The 13,156-nt window shown below is 46.2% G+C and overlaps 1 protein-coding gene across 1 annotated transcript; it reads left to right on the top strand.

Moving 5' to 3' along the window:
* The first annotated feature begins 11,854 nt into the window (after nucleotides 1–11,854).
* On the top strand, nucleotides 11,855–12,523 carry LOC133372769 (gap junction beta-5 protein-like). The gene has a single exon (XM_061601832.1). It carries the CDS (start codon nucleotides 11,855–11,857, stop codon nucleotides 12,521–12,523), a length of 669 nt encoding a protein of 222 aa, XP_061457816.1.
* Nucleotides 12,524–13,156: the final 633 nt, after the last annotated feature.

Raw genomic sequence — 13,156 nt, 5'->3', positions numbered from 1 at the left:
AAAAGCAATCCTTTGCCAGAGAATCCCTCCTCTTCCAAAAAATGTCCTGGCCAGAAATTTCAAGGGAAGGGGCGACAGTCCACCCTTCAAGACTCACAGTTGGGTAATTTGGAAAAGGGGGATTCTGGAAGTGCCCCTAAGCTAATATCTATAGTGCAAATTCATTCATAGTCCTCTGAGCCCATCAGAATAGGAGGCACATTTTACAAACCCATCAACATCTGTGCCATTCAATGGGGCTGAACGATATGATTTCAGCACCCTGGACAGGGCAGCCATCAAATCTGCATCGAAGACTCTACTTGTCTGGTGCCCTCCCTATGTTTTAGACTACAGTTGGCCAGGACTGATGGGAGTTGTAATCCAAAACATACGGGGGGGGGCACTGGATTGAGGAAGGTTGATCTACTTGGCATACTTAGGGCTGACTGCTTCCAGACCACAGCTCAGGGGGCAGAACACCTGCTTTGCATGCAAAAGGCCTAGGTTCAATGCCTGGGTTTAAACAAGATGCTTACTTTATTTTCAGGGGAAGGACAGCTGGTTGCTCAGTGGCAAAGTGTTGCATGCAAAATGACCCTGGTTCAAACCCCAGCATCTTCAGGTAAGGCTCCGAAAAACAAACACCTGCCTGCAACTCTGAAGAGCTGCTGCCAGTCAGTGTGGACAATACTGAGGTGAGTGGGCCAAAAGGTCTGATCTGGTACAAGACAAATTATCATCATTCTAGGCCAAGGGTTTCCAAAATGCGGTCCGTGGACTGCCAGTGGTCCATGAGCTTCAGTGGTCCACAATGTGTCTGCATTAAATATTCATATTGACTTTTAATTGTCTCGCTTTTTAAAATTTCTTACACCGTATTTTATCGCAATACAATTTGAATTCTAAGGAACACAATCAAAGGCAATACAGGAAACAAAAGCAACCATACCAATGCAATTCAAAATCATACAGCATCTAGCAGAGCAAGCTGCAACAGGCAGAAAAACCATGAAGTGATCCGCCAAGGCCTTCAACCATTTTCAAAGGGTCCATGGGGAAAAAAGATTTGGAAGCCCCGGTCTAGAACTCTGACTAGGAATGAGACGATGGGGGACAGAATGTGGCCGTTGTTTATAATTTACGTGTGATAATTATATCTGTAAAAGTTCAAGGTGATTGTTTTGGTGTGGAAAGCCCTATGCAGCTTGGAACCAGGATCCATGAAAGATCATCTTACCCCTTATATACCCAGCCGGTCACTGCGCTCTGCAGGTGAGGGCCTCCTGCAGATACCATCTTATCAGGAGGTCCATTCCGCACAAAATAGGAAGCGGGCCTTTAGTGCGGTGGCACCGACCCTTTGGAATTCTCTCCCCTGAAATATTAGACAGCCTCCATCTCTGTTATGTTTTCGGCACTGACTAAAGACTTTCCTCTTTCAACAAGAAACCTTATTGCAAGAGACCTTATTGCAGTCTGTTGCTGAAATTGCTTTTTTAATGTTTTTAAAGCTTCTTTTTAAATATATAATATGTTTTTAAAGATGTTTTGTTTTAACATATTTTAAGGTGTTTTAAGAGTGTTTTTAGTGTTTTTGTTTGCCGCCCTGGGCTGCTTCTGGGAGGGAGGGAAGGATATACATTTAATAAATAAAATAAAATAAGTGCCCAGGTTCTGAGATTCTAAGGGATCACAAGCCTTATCCCACTTTTTTTCTCCCCCCGCCCCCAAAATAACAATGGATATGGGCATCTGTGCCTGACATCTCCCTACCATGTGTCAAATTTGAACTCATGGCTTGGGACCAGATCACCTGAAAATATTAAACTCCAGCATGTAGGTCTTAGCTATCAACCCAGGCCTGGAGGCCATCTGTCTCTGTGGAATATTCTGTAATGCCTCACTTATCCAAGGTGGAAAATTTGATGAAAGAGAGAAGGCATTAAAAGAGGGGAAAAGTATTAAAGTGAAAGAGTGAAATGAACTAATAAAAGGAGAGGAAAAAGAAAAATGCATTAGTGTGAAAGTAGAGTGAAAGGTTGTCTCCATCTACTGAGAGCAGACCTATGGAAATCAATGGAGCTGAGTTAGACTGCAATCCAATACACATCTACTCAGAAGTAGGCACCATCTCTGTTATCTTTTTGGCACCAACTGAAGACCTTCCTCTTTCAACAAGCCTTTTAAGGAGAGATCTTATCCCAGTCTGTGTCTGTGTTGGTGTTACATGTTAAGATGTTTTAGAAGCTTTTAAAAATGTTTTTAAAGATGTTTTGTTTTAACATGTTTTTAAAAATGTTTTAATATATTTCAGAGTCTGTTTATATGATGTTTTAGAGTGCTTTTAGTGTTTTTGTTTGCCGCCCTGGGCTCCTTCTGGGAGGAAGGGCGGGATATAAATTTAATATTATTTATTTACATTTATACCCCACCCTTCCTCCCAGAAGGAGCCCAAAGCAGCAAACAAAACACTAAAAACACTTCAAAATATCTTAATATATTTTAAAATATATTAAAAACAAAACATCTTTATAAACTTATTAAAACAAAAACATCTCTTTAAAAAAAGTAAGTGTGCATTGGATTGCAGCCTTAGTCACGCACCTTATTTTAAAAAGAGCATTAAAATGACAGGCCCAAATAAGAGAATTGCAAAGAAACAGGGACATGACAGAGAAATGAAAGGGTGTGGGAAGAGAGAGGAATCTCCTGAAGAAATTAAATCTGATCTAACCTAGATGTGGTCTGGACTTATACTATTGTAGGATAAATGGGAAAATGGTATTTATACAGCCTCGTCCTTTTTAACTGCAATAAAATGTTGCTGCTGTTATTCTGTTGCATTGTCACTGTCTTTTTTAAGCCTACTGGTTTAATCACTGGATGCTGTCTCCCGCCCACCTTTTTTAAACAGAACAGGAGAGGAAATTGCTTTTGTTCGAAAAATTATTTTGAAAGTCTGGCTCGGGGATGGTCAGGCCTGGAAGGAGAAAAGGCATTCACATGAACGGAAAGTGAAGGGGAACGGAAGAGATAAAAAAATGTTACAATGGAAAAGGAATCGTGTTTTAGCGCCTGAAGCTTTTAGGCCTTGATCGCTGGAGGCGCTGCCAGATGGTCTTGGGGTGGGCGGAGGCTCCTCTTTCTCTTGAACACACACACCCTGCAACCCCCCAGGGGTGTTAAACAAACAGGCTGTTGTTACCAGCTTGTGCTAATTGAAATTTCAGTCAAGATCCAGGGCAAGAGAAGAGGAAACCCAATCCTGGAACAAAGCGACCGCAGGGGAGGAGGAGGGAGAGGGGAGGGGGTTTCCAGGCAGCCAGCCGAAATCACTCCCCGTCCACCCCACACACGCATCTCCCTCCCTCCTGTGATGTCCTGCTCGGAGGTAACACATCCCGGTTGGACAGTTTCCAAAGCAAGGTCAATGCAATTGCTGAGAAATCAATGCCGCAGACGTGAAACGCCAAGGCAGGATGGCTTGAAGTGCAAGAATGATCATCATAAATTTAAAAAGGAACCGGGGGAGGGGGGGTCACCATGGCAACAGGGCCGGATTGGTACCCAAGTTTGCTGACTGTCCCCGGTATCCGGAATGGGATGCAGTTAACCTGCACAGGTCCTGGAAGGAGTACATGAAACAATCCTAACTTGTTTTGTTTTTCAAGGGAGAGGGTGCGGGGTCCCAGGAAGCTTTGTTTATGAAAAGAAACTGCTTTTATAAACATGTGTGTGCCTCAGTGCCTTCCAAATGAGAAAGGATTTAATGTACATGTCTCAAAGGACAAAAGGAGGACAGCCACTGCTTCTCTGCCTGAGTACCTGCCTCCCTCTGATAGCCCTCTATGGGCAGAGGCGACTCTGCTGCCTCTCTGTGTGTCCCTCTTTCTTTCCAATCAGCCTGCATCCACAGAGGCGGCTCGGCGCTGCCTCTCTGAGTGAGTCCATCCCTCCTTCTGACCAGCCTCGAAATGCAGAGGTGACTGCTGCTTCTCTGCATGAATCCTTGCTGGCCTTCCAATCAGCCTGCACTGGCGATGAGTTATTCTGTTGAGCCTCTGTACTGGGTATGACTGGATCATTCCATTATCCCTGAGACAGGGGCTGTGTACACACCAGACCTTTAAAAGCACATTCAAAGCACGTTCCCCCCCTCCCAGTAATTCTGGGAACTGTAGTTTACTCCTTACAGACCTGCCATTCCCAGCACCCTTAAGCTACAGTTCCCAGGATTCTAATGAGGATGTGTGAGCGCTTTGAATGTGCGTTAAATGCCTGGTGTATACACAGTCCTTAGGGACTCAGTAGAATCTCCACCCCAAGAGAACAGGTTCCCTGTTGCAATTCTGGATGAGTAGCATTCAGGAACATAGAGCAGCATGCAGAAACATATAGGGTGTGCTACATGGAAGGTGGTTAGCTCTTGCTCTTTCACACTCTGAACCCTTCTGGATTGTAACAGTGATGCATTTGCCTCCCAAATGATTTGCAACAATACATAAGATATACCCATTGCACAGATGGGAAACTGGGGTCAAGAGTGACTTGCCCAGGGCCATACAATGAGCATGCGACTGCTGCAGGATTTGAACCCAGTCAGCGTGCATGCTTATTTTGGTGTAAGATCCTCAATGAAGGGATGTTGCTCAGTGGGCAGAACACCTGCTTTGCATGCAGAAGGTCCCTGAGTCAATCCCCAGAATCTTCCGGAAAGACCTCCGGTCCGAAACCTTGAGAGCTGCTGCTAGTCAGTGCAGACAATACTGAGCTAGATGGACCAATGGCCTGACTTCCCATAAGGCAGCTTCCTATTTAAACCAACTCTTTACTTAGGACCATGAGGACTAGGACCTTACTTTACTTTTAAGGGAGGGGCCATAGCTCAGTGGCAGAGCATCTGCTTTGCACGCAGAAGATTCCAAGTTCAATTCCCGGCATCTCCAGGTAGGGCTAGGTGTATCCCAGAAACCCTGGGAAGCTGCTGCCAGTCAGTGTTGACAAAAGATAATACTGATCCCAACAGACCAATGATCTGACCTGGTGTGAAGTACCTTCCTGTGTCCCCGTGGTGAAGGCTGGCTCTCTAGAAAGCATGCAGAATTAACTATCCTTTTGTTTGCGGGAATTGGATGGCGATCCTATTCCTCCTCCTAGATAAACGTATTCATTTATTTATATAATAATTCTTCCTGCTGCTTTTCCCAAGGCGCATACATCATTCTGGGAGACTCACAGCCATTCAAAATCCTGATACCATCCTAACATCATCTTCATCAAAATGTGGTAAAGCCGCAAAGGGAATTTAAAAAAAAACACCTTTTATTTATTTATTTGATTTATATCCCGCCCTTCCTCCCAGTTTACATAAACAAACAGTACAAGTACTGTAGCATAACAATACATTTATTATTATTATTATTATTATTATTATTATTATTATTATTATTATTATTATTTAGATTTATATCCCGCCCTTCCTCCCAGTCAGAGCCCAGGGCGGCAAACAAAAGCACTAAATGTTTTACTCACTAAAACATCATAAAAACAGGCTTTAAAATATATTACAACCAAAATCCTTAAAACATAACACGTTTAAAAACATCTTTAAAAAAAAAAAGCTTTAAAAACATATTAAAAAGCAATTTTCTGACAGAGGGCCGCATTTCCTCCTGGGCAACCTTCTGCAGGCCACGTGGTAGGCATGGCCAGGGACCAAAGTGGGAGGAGCAATGCATGCAAATGTCCAGTAGGCTCATTTCTACACACACTCACATGCACACCCCTCTCTCTTTCCCCTATCCAGGCAAGCAAAGAGGCATGATCAGAGTTCGAGGATGCGCATCCCAGGCAGGCACAAGCACTCCAGGAGAGTGTGAGGCAGGGCCAGCAAGGGGGCCTGGCTTGGAGAGAGGGGGAGTGGCCTGGGGAGAGCTTTGCTATCTGGCCCTCAGGTAGACAGATTTTTTAAAAGGCAAAAGTCCTACTGGAGCAACAATCGCAAGAGCAACAACCGCAACATCAATATGTTTACTAGGCAACAGGAAGGTTGTTAAAAGAGGTTTACCAAACCCACAACAGACATGATGTTCCATAGCTTGGGTGCAGTCACTGAGCAGACCCTGTCTCTCGGTCAACACTGCGCCTCCCATAATCTGATCTTAGGCCAAGAAGAAACCCACTTTCTCTGTGTCCCCTCCTGATCTTGAGGATGGGCAGGCTGGTGCAAGCTGATGCCTTGGCACCCTGGAGCCTGAATCTTGCTTTATTTTGAAGGTAAGGGACACACGTTCGTGGCTGATCACTTGCTTTGCATGCAGAAGGGGTCCCAGGTTCAGTCCCCAAAGGCAGGTAGGGCTGGGAAAGACCCCCTGCTGCCAGTCAGTGTAGACAACACTGAGCTACATGGACCAAGTAGTCCGACTCAATATAAGGTGGCTGCCTATGTCCCGAGAGATTGTCTGAAGGCCTCTTGGCCTAAGATCAGCTGATTAAACTTCAGCAGCAGTGAGTCTGCAAGCAGGATCTTGGATTCCTACACTGAGCAGGGCGTTGGACTCGATGGCCTTATAGGCCCCTTCCAAGCTCTACTATTCTAGGATTCTGCGAGCTGGGGAAATGGTGGACAAACCAAATTGCTCATTTTCAAGGGAGCTGGTGCACTGTTGTAGCTCAGAGTTATGAGTAACAAAGCCTCTGGTTCGATTCTTGACTCTATAGATGGCCTCAGTTTCCACCCCCCTCTACAAAATAATATTCCAAAATCGACTTCCTCGCCTTTTCACCCATCTGATTCTAAGTCTTGCCCTCTGGGGCAGAGAACAAGTTTGTTCCGTCTTCTGCCTGGGACAGCCCTTCAGACAGTTGAAGGTAGCTATCACATCTCCCTTTAATCTCCTCTTATATTTAAACCAGCCGTTTACCCCCAGAACCATGAGGACTGGCATCTTACTTTTTTTGGGGGGGGGGACAGCTAAGACCTGTTCCTGAAACCCTGAAGAGCCATTGCCCGTCAGTGCAGACTTTTTTGTTGCAGCTAAATTTTGTTATGTTTGCCACCCCAGGCTACTTTGGGAGGAAGGGCGGGATATAACTACTACTACTACAAATGGCTGCTTGCCCTACAGGGTGGTTGTCAGGATTACATCTTTAGCTCTACATACAGTATTTGAAGCACTTTTGAACAAAATGAAACTATATTATCATTATTGTTAGTCATCAAAGGTCCATAGTTTCTTCTTAAAAAACAAAACAAACAACCAGCTGCCAACCTCTGAGCCTTACGAAATGTGAAGTCATTGGGATAGCTAAAAATGGAACCTCCTGGGTTGGGAGCAGACTACCAGAAAATGCCGGGGATGGAAAAACTGGGATGTACTGCTGCCTTCTTTGTGTCCTTATTGGCAAATTTTCTCAGAGGCGTGCGTCTGACCACTTTTGGACACAGAAGATGGAGCTGGGACTGTTTTGGGACTGATCCAGCAAGCCAATTCTTATGCTTGTTACATTTTTTTGTTTAATATTTAGGGTGGTGCTTCAGACAGCATTCTGCTAAACTCCTGCTTCCAAAGCAATCATTCCTCAACCTCTCTCTTTCTCTCTCTCCCTTCTCGATGGGGGCGGAGGAAGATGGCGCTCTTTCAGGTTGGACCAACGTCAGATCCATACAGAGACACACACTGTCTGTTGCATCCCCTCGTGTCTGTCAACACACACCCTTGGTTGCACTTTCCATCGCTAGGCAACAAAAATGCAGAAATTGTGCCTGAGCCATCATCCTTTATGAGAGACAGGATCTATATATATATGTGTGTGTGTGTGTGTGTGTATCTACCTAACTCACAACTGAAATGTGTCTGTGGTTGTAGATGATGCCGCAGTGTCAACAACCATAGCGTCCAAACTGCAATCCGGACCTTGCAAAATTAAAGCTCTAAAGCTGTAGCCAAGGAGTCCCCAGCCTGCCCCCTCTGACACCCCCAATTTAATCAATGCCTGCTTTTCATCCCGTTTCTGAGAGCCCAAAGATGCTGTGAGATGCCTGCTTTGCATACTCCCAGGTTGGAGAAAAGAGGCCCGCTGTTACATTAAATATATATATATATATATATATATATATATATATATATATATATGCATGCAGACACTCAAGCTTCCAATTCTCGGTGGATTGCTGTCTTTACAGCCAGTGATTTGAGAGACAGACAGAGCATCGAGAAAAAGACAGGGGTGCATCTGGTAAGAAAACAAAGAAAGGGTGGTCTTACCTCCTCCCCGAAGAAGGTTGAATGGAGAAAGGAGAGGACCCAGAGCAATCCCATGGATTCCGCATCCTTCGCCACCCTTCAGGCGACTCTCCCTCCCTGCTAGATGCAGATGGGCTTGGTTTCCTTTTGCCTGGCAGGAATGTGGCACCACAGGATCACTGCTGGGCGCTAGAGGACAGTGCAGAGCCAGTCTCCAGGTTGCTAGGGGGAAAAAATGTTGCAAAGAGGGTGTTGCAGAAGACAAAGTTGGAGGAGGACGCAAGAGGAGAATGCAAGGTGGCACGCTGCTGGAATGGCCTGAGATTATGGTTTGGGACTTCTGAAAATCTCAGTCATGCTTATTCCTTGGCTAGGGATGGGTGAGAATTTCGATTCAGTTTGCATTTCAAGCAGAATTTATCAAATTCACAAATTCCGGAACAATATAGGAACCAAAACACAGCCATCCTTCGAAATTCACATTTATTAGAATTTTGGGATGCTGTTCGGCAACTAAAGGACATTGACAAAAATGCATACATTAGGGGAAAGTGTGCATAAAAATGAATATATGAGTGAAAATCACATGCAAAACGGTGTGAAATGATGAGAAACGGCTTGCAAAAAATGTGTACCTTTGTCAAAACTACCTGAGAAAAATGTGTTTATTTGGAGAAATTCACGCTAAAATGATGGAGAATTTTCATGAGGACTTTTTTTTTAAATAAATTGCAGATTGCTGTAGGAAAGTAGCGAACTGAATTTATCGTTGGAAAAATGAGAAACGGAAACAGAACAGACAGCTCTTTCCACCCCTATCCCTGGCTGCTGCCTGGATCATCTCATCCAGCCTCCTGTTCACACGGTGGCCACAATCATATATCCCAATGGGAAGCCCCCATAAGCAGCACCTGAGTGCAATGGTGTAGTAGCAAATTCAGAAGTGCTGGTTCCCTACACGATAGTCACAACCATTCCTCCCCCCACTTTTTAGCTGCTGGGGTGAGAAGGAGAACCTTGTTAATGCCTTCTCCCACAACAAGAGCCAATCAGCATGAGAGTGTTAGCCACTTAAAAGAGTCTTCTCAGTGGCTGACTCACCTCCTTTCACTCTGATAGGCTCCAATCAGGAGGAAAGGATAAGGAGTCATGTTAGAAGACTCTTCTCAGTGGCTAACACACTCCCCTTTCATGCTGTTTGGCTTGTAGCATGCTGGAGACATAGGGACCCTGCTTCCAAAAATGTAAGGTCTAAGATCCCTTGAGACCCTGGATGACTACACCCCTGCCTGAGTGATGTTCTTACACAGAAAAACCACCAAGATAGCTCAATGGCTACTAACCACAGTAGCCTGCTTTTAAAAAAACACATTAACTCTTCCCACCCACATCGTGCACACCTCCCTTCCCTTGCTTGCTTCAAACTCACCTGAACTGGAAGCCCCACCCCTGAGCTCCAGAAGGTGCCTTATTTATACCAAAATACAGCCAAGGGAGCAAGCATTTCCTGATCTTTTCATTGCTGCCCTTGACTGAAGAAAGGGCAGTTTCAGGGGAGCAGGCTGTGTCGAAGGGCATCCAGTCAATTTTTTCACCAGTCACCCCCTTCAGACGTCAAAGCCATACTAGCCTCGCAAGGTATACCTGTCCAGCCCTCCGATCCTGTCAGGTGAGGCCTCACTCTGTGGACTTGGCTTTCTTTCCTACCTTTATTTTTTTTATTAGAGCTACGGCAGAATGCGTGTAAACGGTTTTCATGTCAGTAGTCCTGGCTGAAGAAGTTTTTGCTTGCTCAAAAGGACTAATGGTTCACAGGAGCAGCTGTTTTTCATCATTGCTTCTCAGCTAAAACAAGTTTCAGTTGGCTCTGTTTGGTCCTCGGGACACCCCCCAGGCCACACCCCTCACGGGTCCTACTTTGCGCTGTCCTTGGGTGGTTTTATTTATTTTATTATTATTTTGCCTGGCTGGAAATGTGTCCTTGAACTCTTGCTTGCCTGGACAGAGGAGAGAAGGGGGTGAGCGAGTATGCATAGAAACTCGCCTGTTGTACAATGGCAGTTGCTCTGCCCACTTTTGCCTCTGACCCCTCCTACCACTGGCACGTGGCCCCCAAAAGGTTGTCCAGAAGGGAATGCGGCCCTCGGGGCTGAAACAAACATCTTCACCAGTGCAATAGAGGATTTTGCGACTATTTTAATAGGAGCTTTTAACAGAGCCTTCCCAGGGGTGGAGAACCTGTGTCCTTCTAGATCAGCCTTTGCCACCCTGGTGCCCTGCAGATGTTTGGGACTACAAGTCCCATCAGACCCAGAAGCATAGCTGCTGGTTGAGCAGGAGTCCAGCAACATCTGGGAAGGCTGATAGATTCGCACCCCTACAGATCAACAGCATATGCTGTTCTTTTTGAGACCAGCTGCCTTAGAGCAATGGCTCTCCCCCACAGGAATATTGGGAACTGTAGTTTTTCCCTCCCACACCTAAAACTCCCAGCATCCTTACCAAACTGTAGAGACTCCTCAGCTGCCACCCATGGACAGCCACTCCATCAGGCTACATGAAACATTTCCATCACAGCGGGCAGATAGTGTAACTCCAAGAAATGGTGTCTGAGCTTGTCTTTTTCCTCATCCTTCTCTCCCCTTTTTTCCTTGCATGTCATGTCTGCTACGTTACTGCTGTTCACTCTGGGAGCCTTTCAAAATAATAGGCAGATTAAAAAGGATTTCAATAACAACAAATAAGATAAAATATTCCATACTGATAGATAGCAATGGCAGGTATGGAAAGCAGAGTGTAGCCTGGACATTAAAACCAGACAGATCAGGGATTAGAAACCCTTGGCTTGCCTCTGCTGTGGGACAGTGCTTGGTTTTGTATAAATGACTTATTTAGTTGTATTTGTGGATACTAGATGTTTCCAACTCATTTTTAGCGTATGCCTCCTGGACTCTATAAAAACAGGCTGAGCACATCTAATACCTTCAAATACAACTAAAATAAGGCTTCAGCATAAGATGACTTAATATATAACTAAACAGTAATAATACTAATAAATGACAACGCAAGTGTCGCCAACCTTTTTGGGGCCAGTGGGCACATTTGGAATTTTGAGAAAATGCCGTGGGCATCACTCACAAAATGGCTGCCTTTGAGGGGGCATGGCATAGCAGTTGCCATATGCAAAGAAGCAGAAAAAGTGGCACAGCCAGAAAATAGCGTGGGCAAGCCCCCTCTTCCCCCCAGCCCATCAATGGGGGAAAAAGGCACCTAGAACAGCCACCGCTGGGCTCGCTCACAGACCCGGAGAGAAGCTCTTTGTGTCTCTCCTCTGTTCAGAAGAGACAGGAGGGTGCGGGCATTCCGTTCTAGCACCTAGCAACACGTTGGCCGTGCTTAATTGTGTGTGCGTTTAAAAGGCTGAGCAAGGGTGAATGGGCTGAGCAGGAAGACTCCTGTGCCTTTTTGAAGGGATATCTACAGAGACCTTTTGCGGGCACTGTAGGAGGTACTGCTGGGCACATGGGTGCCCACGGGCACCACGATGGCAACCCCTGTAATAACATACACAGCATAATAATAGTGTGCCTGGTTTGCATTTCAGTGCAAGGTTGCTCCAGAGACCCATGGAGTCCGAAGCCTTAATGACGCTGCTGAGTGGGACCAGCAGGCAGGTGCATAGGCTGTGTCGAGCCGGCCTGTCCTTCCTCACAGTGCTCCGGCTCGGATCGCTGGCGCTGGGGGCCAAGACCCTATGGCGAGACGAGATGGCCGACCTGCAGTGCAATTCCACCTCGCAGGGCTGCATCTTGTCTTGCTTCGACAAGGCCTTCCCCATCTCCCCTTTCAACCTCTTTCTGCTGCAGGCGGCTAGCCTCCTGACGCATGGGGTGGCCTGCGCTTGCATCTTCCACTCGCCTAGGTGCCAGGGGAAAAGTGGCTGGTGGCGCGGCCCACTCCACGGCAAGAGCCACGGGCTGCGGCTGCATTGGGTCAGTCTCTTGGCGAAGGCCCTCCTGGAAGGAATCTTTCTGATGGCGTTCCACGGCCTCTACAGTCGCTATCCATCAGGGCTCCGCTGCCCTCTGTCAGTCACCTGCCCCAAAGCTGTGCTGTGCGCCATCCAGTATGCCAACTGGAAAGACACATTCAACCTTTTTGTAGCTGGGATGACCTGGGTGTCCGTCGCGCTGTGCCTTGTCGCCCTGTACCCGGCAATTGCCGAAACCCTTCGGCCTCCATCAAGCCCTCTGAAAAATCAACTGGCACGCCCCTTTTTAGTCTCACATCCTTGAGATCTGCTGTCCAGGATGTCCCTTATACCAGTTTGCCTGTCTAGCCTACTCTGATCGGCAGCAGCTCTCCAGCAAAGAAATCTTTCCCCTCACCCATCAACCAGGGCTGTGGAGTCGGTACCCCAAACCTTCGACTCCTTTATTGTTCTGCTGTCTGACTCCGACTCCACCCAAAATTGCTTCCAACTCCACAGCCCTGGAAAGCACTGTAAATGTCTTTTTAAATTGGAAGCTCTCATAGGAGCATTTTTATCGCTGCCTGAATATGTGCTGATCTTGGCATCACAGCATTCGTCTTCATCTGGGTCCTGCGTCATACACTGACACACAAAATGTTTTCCATCTTGAGTTATGCTGAAATGCTCAACTACAGCTGACTTCATGGGAAGCTTCTTTGACATTTTGAATGTATGTTTTAAAAAAATTGTCAATCAAAATTTATTTTGAAGCCGGAGTCGGTACATTTCTACCGACCCCGACTCCACCCAAAATTGCTTCCGACTCTGACTCCACAGCCCTGCCGTCAACCCAACCCTTCCATCTGGACACGCCATGGATTGAACGCAGGACCTTCTTGCACACAAAGCATGTGCTCTGCCACCAAGCTATTGTCGGTCCTTCCCTTAAAAGACA

Source organism: Rhineura floridana, chromosome 18, assembly GCF_030035675.1.
Source record: "Rhineura floridana isolate rRhiFlo1 chromosome 18, rRhiFlo1.hap2, whole genome shotgun sequence".
NCBI classification, from domain to species: Eukaryota; Metazoa; Chordata; class Lepidosauria; order Squamata; family Rhineuridae; genus Rhineura; species Rhineura floridana.
Note: the sequence above shows the minus strand (reverse complement) of the source record. Positions and strands in the feature narration are given on the sequence as shown.

Coding starts and splice junctions, on each gene's coding strand:
- LOC133372769 (XM_061601832.1), top strand. CDS start 11,855: ATGGAGTCCGAAGCCTTAATGACGCTGCTGAGTGGGACCAGCAGGCAG.